At 44.9% G+C, this 22,396-nt stretch overlaps 1 protein-coding gene across 2 annotated transcripts in view; it reads left to right on the forward strand.

Moving 5' to 3' along the window:
- Nucleotides 1-22,396, forward strand: part of TRAF3IP2 (TRAF3 interacting protein 2) — a 351,822-nt gene that overhangs the window by 275,817 nt on the left and 53,609 nt on the right. For both annotated transcript variants that reach the window (XM_078649137.1, XM_078649138.1), the window contains one exon: nt 18,442-18,558. In XM_078649137.1, the coding sequence (XP_078505263.1) occupies nt 18,442-18,558 (117 nt within the window). The remainder of the gene's footprint in view (nt 1-18,441; nt 18,559-22,396) is intronic.

Raw genomic sequence — 22,396 nt, forward strand, 5'->3', positions numbered from 1 at the left:
CAGGAAGTAACTGGTGGAGCCGGGGGCGAAAGGCCGGTAGGTCGCACCAAAGGGGCCAGCGGGAACCGCGCAGGATAGGCAGAAAAAGCGGGCGCGTCAGGTGAAAAGTACCTGTAGAGATGGCGATAAATCGGACCTGCGCGTCAGCAGGTGCGCGTGATGGATCCGGTGGATCTGTGGAGGAGGCAAAAGGCCAGAGTTGGAGAAAGGGGTGCAGAGAATGAACCTGGGGTGGGCGGGCGGGGGAGTCAGAATACGCATTACCTAGGTCGAAGTAGGAAGCGACGGAGCGCCTTAGCGCGGACTTCTAGGCAGTCAAGGCAGTGGAGGGGCTCTGGCGGGCGGGACCTAAAGAAGTGGGGAAGCCACAATCAGGATGGCAGGAAAAGAGCAGAGAGGAATCAGGAAGCGGGGAATGGAACTACAAGCATACCAATCGTGATCGGTATTCGGTTATAACATCAGTGGTCCGGCATATGGAGACAGGCAGCAGTCACGTCTCTCCGGCCGATGGAACCTGTGGGCATATAGGGAACCAATTAATGGTGAGCGGGATACTTAGACTGAGGTGCTAGGGGATCGTGGGTGTAGGGGGGGATTTTCGATCGTACCTGTAGTAATTCCGGGTCTGCAGCACGAATGAATCCAGGCGTGGTGCTAGCGAAGGATCAGGCAAGCACTGGCTTCCGCGTATAGAAGTCACGGGGTAGTTCTAAGGACAAGTGCTGATTGGCGAGGGGGGCGTGACTGGGAGAGGGGAGGCGGAGTATGGCCTGAAGGGGCAGGGCGGCTCGAAGAGCACAGAGCTTTTAGGTGGAGCCAGAATGAAAAGCGGAGACTTAAATGACAGGCAGTTTTGACATGGATGGAAGGAAACAATTATAAGCCACGTCATAAAACAAGTTGAACCTGAACGGTAATTTCACAAATTCTGGGTATATTGGAAAAGGTAATGGTACAGGGGGGACAATGGGATACCCATTCAGAAAATATACAATTGTGTGTATGGCAAACAGTGGAAAGCACAATCACTGTATGCAAGGAATGAAAGGCATAGCAACAAAGGCAAGCATAATTGACATAAATGGAAGGAACCAGAGAAGAGCCACGTAAAAAAAAAAACAAGTTAGACATGGACGGTAAATGAACTAATTCAGGGTACATTAGACAAGGTAATGGTACAGGGGGGACAATGATATACACACTCAAATTGTACATGTGTGTATATGGCAAACAGTGGAAAGCACAATCGATGAATGCAAGGAATGAACAGTGGAACCGATCAAAAGGAACAGCATCTCTAGTTGATGTCAGGATGTACAATCAAGAAAGCCCCTGAAGCAGTGTTCAGAAATCAATGACTGGGCACATGATTGCTAAATACAGTGCCTAAGCTGCAACGCGATCAAAACGATACAGCACCCCGATGGATATGACCATGTGTGGATGGTAGAAGGCCTAGGGAAAGGCTACATACAGAGAGAGGAAGCAATGAAAGCTGGGGATAGTATCAGGGGGAAAGAAAAAGGGGGGGTGTTTAAGCCAGAGACGACTGAGTCACACAGGGTCATCCACTTGCATTCAGCTTTGTTTAAGAGAACTTTAATGTCACCCCCTCGTGTGGGTAGGGTGGGTTTTTCAATTACTTGCCACCTGATGTCAATGTCACAGTGTCCATGTTCAAGGAAATGGGGGACAAGTGGCGCCGTTGTAACTTTACAATTAATCCTGCTTTTATGTTGGATGATCCTTTGCTTGATCATCTGGGTGGTTTGTCCTATGTAGACCAGATCGCAAGGGCATTTGATAGCGTAAATCACGTTTTGTGTTCTGCAATTCGTGTGGCTCTTGAGTTTGTATATTCGTTCCTTGTTTGTGAAGTCCTTGGTATTTAGCGTGAGATCACAGACGCTGCAATTTTGCCACTTGTAGTGTCCGATAACAGGATCTAGTCCCCAGGCTGCGGTGATAGTCTGTCTGTCATTAGGGGGCTGGGGCCATGTGATCGCATGGACCAGGTGGCTGGCGATGTTCCGGCCTCGTTGGTATGAGAACAGGGGTGGGTTTTGGAATGGTTCGTGGGCCCTGAGGATGGGCCAGTTTCTCTTGATAATTTTACTGACTGTGTTGCTGTCAGGGCTGAACTTGGACACGAATGGGATCCTGGCCATTGGTTTCTTTGGTTGTGGAGTTAGCGGATTGTCTCTGTGGCATTACCATACCCTTTTCCTGGCTTGTGTAACTAAGCGTCGTGGGTAGCCTCCGTGGATCAATTTGTTGGTGAGAATTTCGGCTTCCCTGAAATAATCTTTGCGCCACTTACAATTCCGTTGGATGCGCAAAAATTGTCCATAGGGAAGCCCATCCCGTAGGCCACGTGGGTGGTAACTTGAGTATTCCAGTAAGGTATTCTTCTCCGTGGGTTTACGATAGAGTATGGTACCAAGTTTGCCATCTTCTGCATGGATTATCACATCCAGGAATGGAAGGTCGTTGCTTTTGTTCTCGCTGGTGAATCTAAAATGTTCCTGTGCCTGATTGAGCCATGTGACGAAGGAGTCCAATGTTATGGAATCCCCGGTCCAGATGAGCAAAATGTCGTCGATGTATCATCGCCACAGATTTATATGCTGATTGTAGGGATTCGTGGGAGTGAGGATTAAGCATTTTTCCAGATTGTGTACGAACAGAATCGCAAAGTTGGGAGCGAAGCAAGCCCCCATTGAGACGCCTTTCATCTGCAAATAAAAAGTGTTACGATATAAAAAATAATTGTTTTGAAGGGCAATGCGTAAGAGGGCCATGATGAATTCCGTGGGTATTTTGGTGGGTTGGGGTCTGGATATAAGCAGGGTCTGTATAACTCGTAGTCCTTCATCATGTGGAATGTTGGTGTAAAGGGATTCGATATCCATGCTAACCAACAGTTGGGAGGTTACATCAAATGGTAGGTCCTCTATGGTGTTTATGAGGTCCATCGCGTCGCGAATAAAAGTATCCGTGATTGGGACAAATTCTTTGATGATAGAATCGATATATTTGCCCAATGGTTCCAAGATCGATCCGCAACCCGAAACTATTGGGCGTCCTGGGGGATTCTGTTGGTCCTTGTGGATTTTCGGGAGGACATACAGGACGGCGTCCGTGGACTGGGATTATTCAGATACTCAAATTCTTTCTTTGTAATGATGTTTTGGTCCCTTGCTTCATTAGTGATCGTAAGTATCTTGGATCTGATGTCTTCAAGCGGGTCTTTGGACAGCGGCCTGTAATGGTTGTGGTTGGTGAGATGCCTCTGTATCTCTTGGTCATATTTGTTTAGTCCCATGACCACGATTCCGCCTCCTTTATCGGCCGGTTTGATGACGAGTTTGGCGTTGTTTTTCAATGAGAGAAGGCCTTGTTTCTAGATCAAGGGGAGATTATATGGCGTGAAATGTGATTGTGATTTAAGAGTCATGACGTCTTTCATCACCAAGCGTTCGAAAGAGAGAATCTCAAGTGGCATGCAATGCGATGGAGGATTGAATGTCGAAGGTGGGCGGAATGGGGACACTGTGAGGTTTGCAGAGTTGGGTTTGTCGAGGAAAAATTGTTTCAATCTGATGCGCCTGAAGAATTTTAAAATATTAGATTGGAGTTCCAGGAAATCTGTTCTTTCAGTGGGAACAAACGTGAGACAACTGGAATGAAGGGAAGTTTCCTCGTGACTCAGAGTGTGGTCTGATAAAATGAAAATAGGTATTGATAGATGGGTGGTATCTCCAGATTCGTTCGTGTTTACTGCGGGGGTCCCCATTGGTAGTATCGATTGCACGTTTGACGCTCGCCCGCGAACGTTGGTTGATACTGTCGACTTCTTGTGGGGCGGTTTGGAGGTGGGGGTTGGCCGCGTCCGCGACCCCGTCCTAAAAAACCAGCCGGCAGCAGTGGTTGTGGTCTGTTGTTGGTCCCAGAGATCCCAGGGCCGAAGCCAGTATCAGAATCCTCTGCAGAGGTGTTGGAGGAGTCAGAGAATGTGATAAGCTGGTTATTGCGGTAGCGTCCCGAAACTACGTGTTCTGGCCAGGGTGTATGGAGTTTTGTAGAATTCGTCACTCAAATATGGATATGTCTGCTCAACTTTATAGGATTTAATGTCTTTTTGTATTTTGTTTATTTATTTATTGAGTTCGAAAGTATTGCAGGTGGCGATAGTTGTGTTGATTTTATCAAGTAGGTTTTTTGCATCTGTGAGGGAGGTGTCTGCTAGGATCAATTTCTCTAGTTCTGCGATCTAAACGTCGTCGACCCCACAGCGCTATTTATGACGCAATATTCAGCTTGGCTCAATTGAAATTGTGATTTGTGATTCTAAGTCACCTTAACTATGTCACACACTGAGCCACTCACTGTATAATATTCTCACCTTGTTCACGTTGCGCCGTCCACGCTGTTCACCCCATCACTTGCGTCGCTTTACACCACTTGTATATATTTGAGCACCAAGTCTACTTTCGGTTGTCATTTGGAATTGTTGATCCCTGTGCTGCTCTAATTATTCAAATTGACCTTGTCCGACATTTTAAAGATAATCAAATATATAAGCAAATATTATATATAAATCGTTTGAATTTCTGTCTCCTTATGTGCTTGCTTGTGTAATGCTTTTTGCATATCACAGTAATTGTCTTTCTGAATGTTACCTGTTGGGATATTGTATTTTTATACACCTTTGAACCCTAATCCCGACTTGGTTTATGGGTCACACTCCTGTGTTCTTTACAATCCTGGTCAAGCACAGCATTGTACATTGTTTCTAGACGCAGTGGCAGCTGTTCTGTAAAATTCGAAAGGGAGTCCATATAGGCCAGGAGTTTTCCGGGTGACTAGCGAACAAATGGTTCTCTAATTTCATCTGCAGAGATCGGGCATACAAAGCCAGCTGCTGCTTAGGGGTGATGCATGCCAAGGGCACACTATCGAGGTAGCGAGCCACTGAGGACCCCACTGTGGGATTAGATGAAGCTTACAGTCCCCATAATGAGAAATAAAGTCAGAGAGAATCTTCTGTTCTATGAGGCGTAGTGAGTCAGGCCTGCCCTGATGGACGTGATGGGGTGCTGGTGTTGTATAACTCCTATATATCCCTATATCGTGTTAAGTTAGCATAGGTACGTTTGAGATTTAAACGCCATTTTTCCTTTCTTGCAACTTCTGCACACGACCCTCATTTGTTGACTTAGCTTTCAACCTAGTAGTTTGGCGTGGTGAATGTGAGAATAATATGTTATTGCTCTGATATCTGCTTTGTTTAATAAAACATGTCTGCACGGAGAGTGCTGAAGTTTCAGGAGCAACACGATATGGAATTGTTATGAGGTCTGATCTCCACGCCTTCATAGTCATAACACAAGTGCAGCCTTTGCCAACTTGGGCTTGAGGCGGGATTGATATTGCTTTGCACGAGAATTGTTAACACACTTGATGCGGTGCACATGCAGAGAGAGCTGGTGTATGCTGATGTGATTCCTTCATGCTAGGACACTAAGGTATGGGCCCGCCCTAAAACAACCCAAAGAGACCTTCTTAGATAATAATATAATATATGTGTTAGGGAGGGTGAGATATAAGTGTTGTTAACTCTTATTCATTACAGCATGTTAACATGCTGTCACCATTCGCTTTTTATGTCTTAGTAACTATGCTGATAATTTTGCTACTGATAATAAGTATACTTGTATTATCAAAGATACTGCGCCTGAGAAGACGGCATTAGTAAATAAACATTTCAAATGCACATGTGTCTTCTTTACTCCATGTTCTGGTTTGTAATGATAATATAACGAAAGAGTGTTCATGAGTCCCACGTACCCTGAGGTACTGTAAGTTCATGTTCTGGTTTGTCTAAACATTGGGTGTTTGATATGTCCAATGAGACACTGTAGCTAGCTCGGTAAGGGGTGAGTTGGTTGCTAAGGTAAGTTTTGGGACACCCTAATTTGCCGAGGTTCCACTCCTCTGTGCACAGTTCTGTGTGAGTACAGAAACCCTGCAACATGGCGCCCAACGGTTTCGGTGGTCTTATATCATGACACTCGAGTAGTTTATCATTCATGCCTTAACCCCTTCACATCCGTTTCCGGAAAACGGGGTGTTGGTGAAACCTACCTATTTTTTGAAATAGGTCTTTCTTCAAGCTTGATTCTTACTTAAACGGTTTCTTTGAATTACTACCCAGTTGTGCTACAAAGTATTCTTTGTGTTTTCTTGTTTCCAATTCTGTAATGGCGGCAGCGGTGGCTATTGCGCAGCATAGTCGCGTAGCGGTACGCAACCATCTTCAGACGTACCAGGTCCCAGTAGATGGGATGGCTGTGATTTTCGTGGTAAGTGCAGATCCGGCGTTTCCTTACGAGTTGTTTTACTCTTGGGTTACGTTTCCGGCTGTGGACGCTAATTCTGGTTTGTTCCACTCCTACACCGCCTCGGATGTCCCGGCTGAATATACGCCATACAGGGCATTGGAAATACCTATTGATCATTGGCAGCATCGAGTTTGGTTTGATGGCGCCCTCCCCCACTCTTTGTCCCGTGCGAGGTTAGGTCCACTCTCGATTCCAGGTACGAATTGGCCTGCATTGGGTGGCTTTACCCCGCACCCGAATCACGGGGCTTGTACCCTGGCAGAAATTCGCAGGCTTCATGTAGTTTCCATTTCCGTGATTCGTGCTTTAGTGCAATACATCGGTCGACATCTTCCTGGTGGTCCCCAGGGGGGTGCGGCCGCTCCCATGGAACGAGGCGGAATGCGTCTCAATCCAGTGATGGTAAATTCGGTTTTTGGTGCGCGTCCTGTTGACAACGATGACTTCCCATTCTGGCTAGCGGAGAAGTTTGATCAACTGGAGGCGGTTTTTCCGAATTCTACTCCTGCTGATAAACATAGAATGTTGACGATTACTCTACCGAAGGATATTACTCCTGAACTTGCTGACTGTGACAGCTGGGGAAAAACTTTTGCGGCAGTTTATACAAGGTGCTTCGGCACCCCGTCTATGACTGCCCTGCCTGAAATCGTTCGACGTGTTCAGAATGATCACGGTCCAGAGGCAGCGGTTGAATTGGGTATGCGCCTGTGTGGTTCTTTTGAGATTGTAAGTGATCTCATTCTCTCCAATGTTAAAGGAGATGCAGTTAACTTTCAGGTGTCGAATGCTTTGGCTGCTCTGCCCGATGCCGACAAACCCCGCCAGTTAGCAAAGATTGTGGTGGCCGCTTATAAAACGATTGGCCGCACAAGTAGAGGTCTGAAATATTTTCCAGTGAAGGAGAAAAAACAACCACAGGGGCAATCTGCAGTGACAGATGCCCAGCCAAAGTCCAAGAAACAAAATTGGCCTAAAAAACAGACACAGGGGAAGCAGACAATGCAGACTCAGGGTTCTTTTCCTGCAATACAAGCTCCTGCGCCATCCGAAAAAGTTTATGATTTGCGCGACCGCGCGATGATTAAATCACCTGATCGTTTTCAGGGTTCTGATCAACGCTCTCCTCGTTCCTTTCAGGACACATCGGCCCAGAAAACCGGTGGAGGAGGAGGGGGTGGACGTGGACGTGGTGGCCAACAAGGACGTGGTCAGTCCCGCCAGACGGACGGCGCAGTGAAGCAGGAGGATTCTACGCCTCGGCGTCCGCAGTTTGCGAAAAAGAAAGTCGCAGCCTTAACAGCGCATCGATATGCCACAGATAGTGAGAACGCGGCTTCGGAATCTGACGTGGGCTCTGACCTTGCTGGACAGCGCGGCGGAGATAACCATAGTCAGAGAGGCGCTGCGTCCACTACTGAGGGTGACAGCGACTGAAGTCTACGTTGTGATAGAAACAGCGGATACGAGACTTGCTCCCCCTGAAAGACTATATGAAATTGTCCTGTTAATTGAAGGTGACATACAGCGTACCGTTAAAGGTGTATTTTGGGAAAATCTGTCTTCTACATATGATATTTTACTTTCGGAGGCTGACTGGCCCCCACCTTTTGTGCTCGCGGCGCCGCGAGGGGAGGAGGTAATCCTACCCAGTTTCGCGAACACTGTCTCGAAAGAGCATGCGCAGCATTTTGCAGAAGAGTGGGCTCGGGCTCTCGCGCCGGCTCTGTACCGTAACCAATGTGGTTGGGATAAATTGTCGCCTTGCCACGAAATTCCGTTGCGGTCTCAGCCGCAGCCTCAACCTCAATATCCCATTCGACGTGAAGCAAAATCTTCCGTCGCGGAAATCCTTGAACAATTGGAATATCAGGGAGTTATTGAAACGTGTGTGTCACCGATGAATAATCCCCTTTTTACTGTGAATAAACCTGACGGATCATATCGTTTGGTTTTGGATTACCGGCATTTGAACTCGCATTGCCGTAACTGTGCAGTACAGAATACCCACGGCTCTGCCCTAGTGGATAGTCTCGTGCGTAAGCGTTTCAAGACAACGCTTGACATATCCAATGGTTTTTATGCCCACAGATTGGACAGCTTTAGCTCCCAATGGACCAGTTTTACAAGCGCTGGAGTCCAAAAGCAATTCCGGCGTCTTCCAATGGGCTACAAGAATAGTCCTGGTGTATTTACCGCTCGAATTGTCTCTATTCTGGAGGCACTTGACCCTGATGCTTTTTCGTATGTGGATGACATATATCTCACAGACGACGATATTTGGGAGCATCTGTGTCGTGTGAATTCTCTTGTTTGCAACTTCGCAGACATGGGTTACAAATTCAACTTTGCAAAATCGCACATTGCTGAACACACAGTGTTGTTTTTGGGCTATGAGCTCAACAATGAAGGTAGAGGTTTGGCGCCTCACTTCTTGGAGAAGTGCGCACAATTGCGCGCACCAACAACTCTGAAAAAATTACAATCCTTACTGGGCTTTTTGAATTTCGGCAGAACTTACATTCCGGAATATGCCCAGCGTATCAAGCATTTGTATGCTTTGATACAACCAACTTTCTCAAAATCATGCTGGCTGCCTGAGCATTCAGCCATTTTGCAATCCTTGCAGGCTGATCTGCTCGCTTCTAAATATTTACTGACTCGTGATAACCACACCAACCTGGTCATAAGAATAATTCCTGGGACGGTGGGTTTCACGTACCTCACTTTTAATGAAGGTGACACTGTACCTATTGCTTACAAGTCACACTTGTACACCTCGGCTGAGATGCGGTTTCCCACCATAGAAAAGGTTTTAACTGCTGTACAGATAGCTATTCTAAAGGAACGAGCTCTGTCGCAGGGGAGGCGCATGCTAGTGGTAACACCCTGTCCTCATTTAGAGGCAGTCACGAAAGCCAGTGTACCAAATTCAAAGGCTTTGCACCCTCGGTGGATACAGTGGGCTGCGTCATTGTCATCCGCAGATGTCATGTTTATTTTTGACGCTTCCTTACGGTCACAGGAGTACTTGCAGTATGAATTCGTTCATCCTGCTCCTCTGGCGATGCGACCTTTGGAAGACTTCCATTGCATCATTTACACTGATGGGTCGGCGCAGGTTGCGCATGGCTCTAAACATGCCTACGTTTCCGCATGCGCCATTGTGGTCGGTGCTATGTTGAATGATGAGTTCATTTCCAGGGAGGTACACACGTTGCCCCTGGGCGATTGCACCGCACAATTGGCAGAGCTTCGTGCTCTCTTACTAGCTTTGGAGTACGCAGATCCAAGTGTTACTACTCTAATTGTAAGTGATTCTTACTACTGTGTCCAGTCTTACAATGAAAACTTGTTCTTTTGGATTCAAAATGATTTTCATGATTCCAAGGGTAGCACAATAAAACATAAAATGATCTGGGTTCGAGTGGCAGAGCTTAAGGCTATGTTGCCACTCGTTTATGTGATTCATACTCTCGGTCATCAGCGCGTGGGAGTTCACGCTGTTGGCAACTCGCTTGCTGATGAAGCGGCGAAATCAGCAGTATCTACATACTTAGTTGCAGCAGTTACTAGGTCTAAAACCAAGATTGATAGCGACATCTTGGCAGCGATTGCTGCCTCTGAGAAGGGAAGTAAACATCCTCCGGGATTCCCTTCGAAGTATAAATACCACTTAAGTCCCGAAAAGGTTCCTTTTGTGACAATTCCTGATGTTGGGGAACGGCTGATTCCCAACTCGGATCGCAGAGCAGACTTGATTACAGCGGCTCATGAAGGTGTGGCGTCTGCGCATGCGGGCGTCTCGGCCACTGTAACTCAATTACAATTACGTTTCTGGTGGCGGGGACTGTACAAACAAACGCGTGATTATGTCCTTCTGTGTGACATATGCCAGCAGATTAAACCTTCAACTGCTACGCGTCCGCCTCAGACTCAGTTGTACATTTCTAATAAACCACTAGGCTGTGTTTATTTAGATCACTGCGGTCCATTTTCATCTGATACTGCGTATAAATACATCTTAGTAGCAGTTGACTCATGCACACGCTTTGTGTGGGTATGGCCACATCGCAGCGCTGATTCCCGGACTGTCATCAGAGATTTGCGTATCTTTATAGGGATTTTTGCCTGTGGTACCTTCCATTCGGATCAGGGTCCGGCTTTCGCCTCTAAGGCGTATAAGGATGCCATGACTTCGATGGGGGTCCAAGTCAAGTTTTCGTCACCCTACAGACCCGAGGGTAATAGTGTAGTTGAACGAATGAACCGTGATTTAAAGCAATCTTTGACAGCCCGAGTTATAGGCACTGGCAGAAACTGGCTGGCTCACCTCTATGGCGTGCAGCGTGCTCTTAATAATCTCCCTAGAAGGTCTCTGGGTGGGCGGACCCCATACGAAATGCTCTTTGGCATCAAGATGTTCGTCCCTGACCTTGACGGTCTAGACTCGGTGGTTCGCGCCACTTCCTTTGACGCAGATGAACATTGCAATGTTTTACAGAATCTACAAAAGACGAGAGACACTCTTGCAAAGGAACATTTGCCCTCCACATCGGATGATGCGTTGCAGATCCCGGTAGTTGGCTGGCTACCCCAAGTTGGAGAACTGGTTCGAGAGAAGATCGACAACAAGAAAGAGTTTGGTCCCTCCTATCGAGCTCCGGTCCCAGTGCTTGGAGTGAAGGGCACAAGAACAGTCATTTTACCACCACTTCCAGGTCGTAAGGAAAACAGGTTTATTTCTATTGACAATGTCAAGATACACAGAGTGGCCGATTCTTCTTAGCATGACACCGGCTGTTTCCTGTCCTTCCATTGTGAGAAATTCAATTATGCCCACTGCTTCTAATAATGAACCTGAGGTGGCCATCGAATTACCTGCTGTTTCCAGTCCATTATTGAATAATTTACCAGGAACTAACCTTGATGAGACAGACTATACATACCCCACTGATTTGTCCATGCCTGACATGCAAGCTCGTTTAGCCACGGAATCCAGATTTTCATTTGACTCTGCTTCCCTTGCCTCGGAAAAACCCTCTAAAATTGCAGTATATGCTAGCCTGTTTAAAAAACATTTTTTGATACCTCCTTGGATATACATTTGGCTGGTCCTTTTTTCAGTTTACCTTTTTATGTCAATTGGTTTTGTGTTTTATTTTTTTCGCATTATGAATGGACACTATGTCGAGGAGAGAACTTGCATTACTCATTTGAATGGAACTTTGGCCCCACTTTCCTCTTCACATTCTACACACAGATTAAAAAGAGACTTGACTTTGGTTAACATCACAGCGTGGCCTGTTCTGGATGGAATCGCGTGGGATGCAGTTCGTTTTCAGATACATGGTCCAACGGAAGTCGTTAATGTCCCTAATGTACTAAGAGTTAATATGGGGGATGTGGTGAAACAAAACATTCGTTCTGATGATTGGGATGTTAATGCTGTGGAAAGTTTGTTTTCTGATTTGAAATATTATGCTGCTTTTGATGCTGAAGATTTATATTTAGAATCTGCTAATTATGGTGAATTGTTCTGTTACCAACATTATGGCAATCACTTCTTACACAAGACATCTTCCCGAAGGGATGCGGTTAATTTTACTCAGTGGGAACATTGCCCAGCACCAACACAAGGGAGTTCAGAAACGTTTCTTAAAAAGTATACTTATTTCACTGACTTTAATCAGTCCAATCCCGAGTCCTTTTATTTTAAATTTCACAAACAGCCACTGTCCAAAGTTCGACTTACAAATACAAAATTGTTATATTCAAAGGCCTTCCTGGATCAATTAGTTACTGGAGGGTATGAGTTATGGAAGGATACCATAGACCTTAAATCAGTTTGGGGCTCAAGGGCCTGGCAGGTACAAGGCACTGAGGCTTTGCACCGTGCATGTCTCATCCCAGATCATATGTGGTTTTTAAATGAAACCATTTCCCAGACCACGTGCTTTGGATTGGCTACATCTAAAAGGTTAAACACCCCGTCTTTCCCGGAGTTGGAGGAATATGAGAATTGGAGTAATTTTACTAAATTGTCCATTAGAGATATACAGGCTCTGCTTCTGAATTCCTCCTTTAACATTTCCAGTATGAATCCCAAGGGTTGGCTGCTTTGGCACCGTGGTGCTGATTCTTGCCAAAAGAGATTTTTAAATATAACTGACGGTTTTAAGACTGTTAGATCTGATCCCCGTTTTGATTTGAGTCATACTGTCACCTCTTACTCAGTTGGCAAGTTGTGTCAAGCTTGGCTGAAACATTCAACTTTACCTGCGGTTAAGTATCACCTTTCCAAACTGAATGCAGACGTGGATTTGAATGATTTCATTAAGGGCCCAGCTAGTGGCAGGTCTAAAAGGTGGTTATATGGTGTTTACAATGAAATTTGGAAACTCTCACAGATTGAGGCTGCTTCACGCCTTAGGGCTATTGATCAGGCAAATCTTGAGAAAGTGCTTGCAGTGGTTGACAATAGCATTAACGTGCTTTCCTCTAGAATTTACACATTAGATAATATTGTGTCGTCTGTTGTTGATATTGTGCATGATGAAGTGTCTGTATTATACCATGGTCAAAATCAATTACGTTCAATCATGCAGTTTGCATGGACACTACAGACTCTAAAAATGGGTAAAGTTCCCTGGGGATACATGAATGTTTCCTCTTTATTTGCACCGTTTAATTTGACAGACAAACAACGCTTGCTTTCAATGCGTGATGCTTCATTTTCTATGCTCCATATTGAAAGATTGGAATCTTTACCTTTTTCTGTGGCAGAGACCACTGCTGCTACGTGGCTTATCCACGGTTTAATAACGCTGCCGTTTGCTTTATATAAGTTTTCAAATTGTATGAAATATGTGCCAATAGGTCGTTTTGAACCCTTAGGTAGCGGTTTTCTTCATGAGGTCTGGTCACTCCCATACACATACAGATGTTTCAAGGATGAACAGGAGGTTTATCTAACAGGGGATGAGTGTACTGAGACGCCAGATCATTCTTTAATGTGTAGACACATACAGTTACACGGTTCATGTAACAGGGACAGACCGAATATGGCTTGCGTTTTACAGGGCACGCCAGTTCCTGCTATCATCCCCACGTTTAAATTGTTAGAGAATGGTAGTTATTTAATGCTCAATAATGAAAACTGCTGTGGTTTAATTAAAGGTATAGCTTTCATAGTAACGGTTAGTGAGCGAGTTATTTGCTGCAGAAATGTTCTTTATCCTCCCACACGTGAACATAGGGAGTCTTCCATTTGGCCACAGATACCGACCTTGGGAGCAGAATTCAGCGGCATGGCTAGAATAAGAGCTCTATTGTCCCAGAAAGAGGTGGCCTTGAGCTCGGCCCGTGAAACTTTCGTGCTTCACATTGCTAACACCCGCACGGAGGTTCAGGCTCTTTTAAACACTGATTTGCCCTTGCATTTCGGAGCCATGGTCCGTTCTATCTTTAACGCGTCCTCCACAACGGGCCTAGCACATTTTTTTAAAGTTGTTAGCGGTGGTCTCGTGACTTCCTTTGAGAAGATATTTGGAGTCATCCCTGCATTCTTCCATTCTATTTTTTCATCCTTATTTGGAGGGTTCCCGTTTTTGCTTGCATTAGCGGCTGGCGCATTGGTGGTTTTCTGCCTTTTTAAATATGGATGCCCTTCCTGTGCAAGACCACGCACGGCTACTACTGACGCGGTTTCGCAACCGCATGCTTGATTACTATGGCACACTGCCGTTAGCGACTCTAAGCACGGCGTTTGGATTATCCTTTCGGTTCTCCTATTTCACCTGTGTCCAGCCTGTATTTCGCTGTCTGACCTGTGATTTCCTTTGGGCCATTGATTTGTGTCTCTGCGGACCAGCATCTTCTGACGTCGATTTTGATCAACTGATGAGTCCTATCATTGCTCACGAGTTGGTTTGTTCTGACGAAAGGGTTATGGCCTTGGCGGTGGCACATGGACTAATGGGTCCCTGGGATGTGTTGTCGGCAGCGCAGAATTTCTTGGAACTAAGTTTTCTTGAGAACCCACCGAGCTGTCCTCTGATGGTTATAGAGGATCCGGTGCTGGAAGATCACGTATGTTCCTTTCATCTTTTAAATTGGATGGCTGAACTGTTTTCTGATGAGGACAGTGACTTCCTCCTGGAGGCTGTTGCAGCTTACTTTTCATATACGGTCTTATCATAGACACTGCCTCAAATTGACATGCTGATTGATAGCATTTCCTTGATTTTATTGACTTTTGGTCAAGACATTTTATTTTTTGCTTGCCTATTGGCTTGAGCCACAGTATATTTGTGGGCTATTTTTTTTAGCATTAATTTTTATATTTGAATCTTTATTCATGCTCGTTTATAAATGGATTCTGCTCTCATGTGATGGCACTTCTGTTACCTTATTTAGTCCGTTCTCGGATCATGGGGGGGTGTTGTATAACTCCTATATATCCCTATATCGTGTTAAGTTAGCATAGGTACGTTTGAGATTTAAACGCCATTTTTCCTTTCTTGCAACTTCTGCACACGACCCTCATTTGTTGACTTAGCTTTCAACCTAGTAGTTTGGCGTGGTGAATGTGAGAATAATATGTTATTGCTCTGATATCTGCTTTGTTTAATAAAACATGTCTGCACGGAGAGTGCTGAAGTTTCAGGAGCAACACGATATGGAATTGTTATGAGGTCTGATCTCCACGCCTTCATAGTCATAACACAAGTGCAGCCTTTGCCAACTTGGGCTTGAGGCGGGATTGATATTGCTTTGCACGAGAATTGTTAACACACTTGATGCGGTGCACATGCAGAGAGAGCTGGTGTATGCTGATGTGATTCCTTCATGCTAGGACACTAAGGTATGGGCCCGCCCTAAAACAACCCAAAGAGACCTTCTTAGATAATAATATAATATATGTGTTAGGGAGGGTGAGATATAAGTGTTGTTAACTCTTATTCATTACAGCATGTTAACATGCTGTCACCATTCGCTTTTTATGTCTTAGTAACTATGCTGATAATTTTGCTACTGATAATAAGTATACTTGTATTATCAAAGATACTGCGCCTGAGAAGACGGCATTAGTAAATAAACATTTCAAATGCACATGTGTCTTCTTTACTCCATGTTCTGGTTTGTAATGATAATATAACGAAAGAGTGTTCATGAGTCCCACGTACCCTGAGGTACTGTAAGTTCATGTTCTGGTTTGTCTAAACATTGGGTGTTTGATATGTCCAATGAGACACTGTAGCTAGCTCGGTAAGGGGTGAGTTGGTTGCTAAGGTAAGTTTTGGGACACCCTAATTTGCCGAGGTTCCACTCCTCTGTGCACAGTTCTGTGTGAGTACAGAAACCCTGCAACACTGGGTTTGATCTGGTCTCACCAGCTAGGCTAGTAAGGCACTGGGCTTCCCTGCCCCGAAGTGTGTGTGCTCCATATATGCCTTAAGATTAGTGCAACAAAGGTTCTGTATGATAAGTGCGTGCCTGCGCTAGGGGGAGAAGTACAGTGCACAGTCCCAATTGCACCTTCTCAAGGGATTCTAGAGAGTCCTCTAAACCTTTTAGCTGCGCCTCTAGCTTGCACTGCGCGCCCATACTGGCTACTATGCTTTACCCCTGATGAAGACCTTAAAAGCTCCCATTCTGTGGCTCTAGTAGTCAAAGAACTCCGTGATCACTGAACGCAGCGAGAAGCAGAATGTCACATCTTCAAGCATCTCAGGCTGCATGCGCCTTGTGTGAATAATTGCGCCGTGCATACAGATCATAGAGGGCGTGGGTAAAAAAGAAGATAACCTATGGCTGGAATTGCAGAGGTGTCAAGCATCTGTTAGGGTCCAATGTGTGAGCAAGTGTACCAGGTCTTCAGCCTTATACACCTTAGGACCCTGTGGAAGGGGGAGAAGGGTCTGTCAAGTACAGTATCTCACACACAATTAAAATCCCCACCACAACCCAAGGTGAAGCGGCTCATTGCGCCATCTGTAAGGATAGGGAGGCCCAATACAAGGCTTGGTCCATATGAGGGGCATAGACACAGGCAAGGACGATGGGGGATCCTTCTAGGTTTCCAGGGAGGAGGGCGTATCAACCGTCTTTGTCGATGCTCGAGGGCAGGATCTGAGATTGGGTTCCCACTCAGATCCATATTAATGCTCCCCTAAATGGATTCTCATACTTAATGGATTCACAAGGTTTAGCTGTACTGAGTCCATGTCCAAGATTTCATCAAGCATCATAATTGAAAATAGCAATTGTGTTTTGTACTCCACAGGTACATATACTGTATATTGTGTTTGTTATAAGTATCCAATGGGGAAAATGAGTCTTGATACTATGAATAAAGTATATTAGACACCCATTCAACTCCTTGGCTAGTGTAACATTTGGGTTTGCATGTTGCTAAGGAGACTAAGGAAGCAGGCAGTTACATGTCCAGTTACTTCAGTGAAGAGCAAGTTAGACATAAGGGAACCCCAGCAGGAGCTATAATGTAACAAGCTCAGACCCCAGCTGTAGACATACACTCCAAATGTCAGGGATAGAACACTCACCCTATTGACATCACACATTTCCCATCACTCAATACTCCACACCAGGCTAGCATAGAATATCACCAGGCTAGAACAAAAGACAGGATACATCAATTAGGCACTATATTAAAAGCGACTAATCCCTAACTAAGCCTTACGTTAACTCAATTACAATTATAGTCTGCAGAGATACACCAGGAGAGCTATATTGTGGCCTAGCTCCATCGACTATTTGCATGTTAGGGCTCCAATAAACCACATCAAGAAAACGTTTTCTGAGGGGAGTGTAAAATATTTTGAGAAGATTCATGGGTTTGCCAATACTGTCACGCTGGGTGCCATATCCCACAGACTCCGCAAGGGGAGAAATGCACTGTGGACTCCAGGCCCACTCGCCATGTAGGCAACACCTCTTCAGTGCTGACACTTTCAGGTCAGCAGGCCTAGTTCTCTTGTGCATTGCATCTGTAAGCAATTGTCTTAGATTTTGAACTGTTTTTGACCTCCAGTTATTTTTCTCCCACAACTTTGTATTCAGTGCTAAATGGAAAAAATAAGTTTGGGAGGCCAAACTTTTTCCCAGGATCCCGTCGCCAGGTCTTCCCAATGCTGGGGTTGCTGAATTCCAAGGCTGCTTAGGCTTGATTCCACCTCGTGCCTCTTTCTTACACCAACGTACACTTCCTGTCCTTATCTTACCCCTGGAGGTTCTTTTTCATCCCTCCTTTCTCCCCTCGTCACAGTTTCCTATCTTTTTACTCATTTTCATGCCTTTCTTTCTCTTACTCTGGATCAAAGTTTGGTGGTGAAAAATGTGTCCTGGTCCCCAAAACTCAGTGCTGGTGCGCCCCAGCTTCAACCACCTGTACAAATCACTCTTCTGATACCCATAGACCCAGCCTCACTCTTTTCACCCATCCATCACTTTGCTTCCCATGACATGAAAAGGCTAATCATTGAATAGTCACTCTATTCATTTTTCATGCTGATCCTTATAATAGAATGTTTTAAAATATATATTTTTATTAAGTTTTAGTAAACGGTACAATAACAATGTATCACCACTTGCACATTTGGAGTTATGAAACCTGGAGTACTTCCTTTTGTAGGTGTCAGTGGCGCAGCCCTAATTTAAACCCCCCGAAAGGACCTACATACAGACCATATTTTCTCCCACTTTGTGGAGCAGCCTCTTCCCTCATAGACCACCCTCGGTTTTCATGCACCAGCCCCTGTCATTTTCCGATTCCGTTACCTCTGGAGCCACCGAATCCCCCCACCGGCTGGCTATATTCCGTTTTGCCACTATAGACCCAGTATTATCCATAGTCGTAGATAGTTTGGTATATTCATGTCTCCCCATAATGTCAGCACAAACCAAAATGCTAGAATGTTTTTGTTTTTATAATTGTGTGTACAATTTTCATTACCAAAATAAGAAAACGTTTCCTGGTTTTCATGTATGTTTTTTTCTCTGCTTTTTACAGAAAGCTGTGATGATAATCATTGCTATTAGTCCGAAATATAAACAGGATGTTGAAGGTGAAGACGCCATGCTTCTAAAGGATGAACATGGTTTGCATACAAAGTACATTCACAGGATGGTAAGTGGGCAGATTCTTCTTAACCCCTTCGCTGCTAGGCCTTTTCCCCTCCTGTGCTAAGGCTTTTTTTGGTGTTTTGGAGTAGTGCGCGCTTAGGCCCTTGTAACTTTTTGACCACATAAGGTATCCACGCCAAATTTGCGTCCTTTTCTTCCAACATCATGTGGATTCTAAAGGCGCCCAGGGTTTGTAGATTCCCTTGGAGGGGTCCCAGAAATTAACCAAAATATAGTGATTTTTTTGTTTTTTTCAGAAAAATGGGAAAAACGGGCTGCAAATGAAGGCCTCTGGGTTTTTCCCTGAAAATGGTATCAAAAAAGGGTTTGTGGGGCTGAAATCTCCATTTTCTCAGCTTTTAGGGAATGACAGTCTTTTGTCAGAGAACCGACATTTTTTACTCAGTTTTGGCATTTTTCTGGGACATAGCCTATTTTTGCTATTTTTAGAGCTTTCCACCTCCTTCCAGTTAATGGTAGAAATGAGTTTGAAAGCAATAATGGATCCTGGAAAGCTTTACGTTTTCGAAAAGTAGACAAAATTCTGAATTCAGAAAGGGGTCATTTGTCTAAATCCATGAAGGTTTCGTTATAGAAACTAACAGTTAGATATTGGAATAATTGAACATTTGTTGAAAAAAACAGCCTTTTGTCTCAACGTTTTCACCTATAACTTTTTCTAATTTTGACAGCTCTTGGAAAGCAATATACCGTTACATCCGTTAGTCCTTCCTGGTTGTGGGGATATATAGGACTTGTAGTTTCACCAAGAACCCAACGAACCCAGATCCAAAAACTGAGCAGCAACTTGCAATGGTATTTTTTCATTTTCTGGGTATAGAGCACTTTGTCTTGGAATATGTATACATGGAATAATCTGTATGAAAGACACCTATGTATTTCTGAATTGGGTATAAATTATAGAGTTCAGAAACAGTATATAATTGCACATTTTCAAAATTGGGAATACTCATACTAGCATGAGAATTATTGGTCATTTTTCAAAAAGATTTTTTTTTTACACAATGTCTTTCATTGAAAGGGAGAAATGCATGAAAGCTCAATTGGTAATAACAGTTGATTTACAAATCTGAATTTCCCCAAGTGTCCCGATAAAAACGGTACCTCACTTGTGTGGGTCGGCCTTGTGACTGCGACAGGAAACGGCGCAAAATGCAACGTGGTCACAACTAAATTTTGCAGTTACAAATTGACCCTTTTTTGGAAAAGTGCCTACCTGTAGTTTTTGCACCCTAGCTCTGCCGGCACCTAGAGAAACCTAGCAAACCTATAAATTTTTGAAAAGTAGACACCCAGGGGAATTCAGGATGGGGTGACTCGACTGCCTACCACCAGGTTTTGTTACCCAGAATCCCTTGCAAAGCTAAGATTTTGACCAAAAAAACCACATTTTCCTCACATTTCTGTGGTGGAAAGTTCTGGAATCTGCGTGGATCAACAAATTTCCACCCATCCAGCGTTCCCCCAGGTCTCCCGATAAAAATGGTACCTCACTTGTGTGGGTCGGCCTTGTGCCTACGACAGGAAACGGCACAAAATGCAACGTGGTCGCACCTCAATTTCCCAGTGAAATCTTACGCTCTTTGGACAAAGAGACTACCTTTTGTTTTTGAGCCCTAGCTCAGCCGGCACCTAGGGAAACCTAGCAAACCTATATATTTTTGAAAACTAGACACCCAGGGGACTTCAGGATGGGGTGACTCGACTGCCTATCACCAGGTTTTGTTACCCAGAATCCCTTGCAAAGCTAAGAATTTGACAAAAAAAACACATTTTCCTCACATTTCTGTGGTGGAAAGTTCTGGAATCTGCGTGGATCAACACATTTCTACCCACCCATCGTTCCCCCAGGTCTCCCGATAAAAACGGTACCTCACTTGCGTGGGTAGGCATAGTGGCTGCGACACGAAACAACGCAAAACGCAACATGGTCGCACCTCAATTTCCCAGTGAAATTTAGCACGTTTTGGACAAAAAGACTACCTTTTGTTTTTGCGCTGTAGCTCTGCCAGCACCTAGGGAAACCTAGCAAACCTATACATTTTTTAAAACTAGACACCCAGGGGAATTCAGGATGGGGTGACTCGTCTGCCTACCCCCAGGTTTTGTTACCCAGACTCCCTTGCAAACCTAAACATTTGACAAAAAAAACACATTTTCCTCACATTTCTGTGGTGGAAAGTTCTGGAATCTGCGTGGATCAACAAATTTCCACCCACCCAGCGTGCCCCCAGGTCTCCCGAAAAAAATGGTACCTCACTTGCGTGGGTAGGCATAGTGGCTGCGACATGAAACAGCGCAAAATGCAGCATGGTCGTACCTCAATTTCCCAGTGAAATTTAGCATGTTTTGGACAAAAAGACTACCTTTTGTTTTTGCGCCGTAGCTCTGCCAGCACCTAGGGAAACCTAGCAAACCTATACATTTTTGAAAACTAGACACCCAGGGGAATTCAGGATGGGGTGACTCGTCTGCCTACACCCAGGTTTTGTTACCCAGAATCCCTTGCAAACATAAAAATTTGACAAAAAAAACACATTTTCTTCACATTTCTGTGGTGGAAAATTCTGGAATCTGCGTGGATCAACAAATTTCCACCCACCCAGCATGCCCCCAGCTCTCCTGAAAAAAATGGTACCTCAATTGCGTGGGTAGGCATAGTGGCTGCGACATGAAACAGCGGGAAACGCAGCATGGTCGCACCTCAATTTCCCAGTGAAATTTAGCACGTTTTGGACAAAAAGACTACCTTTTCTTTTTGCGCCGTAGCTCTGCCAGCACCTAGGGAAACCTAGCAAACCTATACATTTTTTAAAACTAGACACCCAGGGGAATTCAGGATGGGGTGACTCTTCTGCCTACCCCCAGGTTTTGTTACCCAGAATCCTTTGCAAACATAAAAATTTAACAAAAAAACAAATTTTCCTCTCATTTCTGTGGTGGAAAGTTCTGGAATCTGTGTGGATCAACAAATTTCCACCCACCCAGCGTGCCCCCAGGTCTCCCGAAAAAAATGGTACCTCACTTGCGTGGGTAGGCATAGTGGCTGCGACATGAAACAGCGCAAAACGCAGCATGGTCGCACCTCAATTTCCCAGTGAAATTTAGCAAGTTTTGGACAAAAAGACTACCTTTTCTTTTTGCGCCGTAGCTCTGCCAGCACCTAGGGAAACCTAGCAAACCTATACATTTTTGAAAACTAGACACCCAGGGGAATTCAGGATGGGGTGACTCGTCTGCCTACCCCCAGGTTTTGTTACCCAGAATCCCTTGCAAACATAAAAATTTGACAAAAAAAACACATTTTCCTCACATTTCTGTGGTGGAAAGTTCTGGAATCTGTGTGGATCAACAAATTTCCACCCACCCAGCATGCCCCCAGGTCTCCCAAAAGAAATGGTACCTCACTTGCGTGGGTAGGCATAGTGGCTGCGACATGAAACAGCGCAAAACGCAGCATGGTCGCACCTCAATTTCCCAGTGAAATTTAGCACGTTTTGGACAAAAAGACTACCTTTTCTTTTTGCGCCGTAGCTCTGCCAGCACCTAGGGAAACCTAGCAAACCTATACATTTTTGAAAACTAGACACCCAGGGGAATTCAGGATGGAGTGACTCGTCTGCCTAACCCCAGGTTTTGTTACCCAGAATCCCTTGCAAACATAAAAATTTGACCCAAAAAACACATTTTCCTCACATTTCTGTGGTGGAAAGTTCTGGAATCTGTGTGGATCAACAAATTTCCACCCACCCAGCGTGCCCCCAGGTCTCCCGAAAAAAATGGTACCTCACTTGCGTGGGTAGGCATAGTGGCTGCGACAT

The sequence above is a fragment of the Lissotriton helveticus genome, chromosome 6 (genome assembly GCF_964261635.1).
Source record: "Lissotriton helveticus chromosome 6, aLisHel1.1, whole genome shotgun sequence".
Lineage (NCBI taxonomy): Eukaryota > Metazoa > Chordata > Amphibia > Caudata > Salamandridae > Lissotriton > Lissotriton helveticus.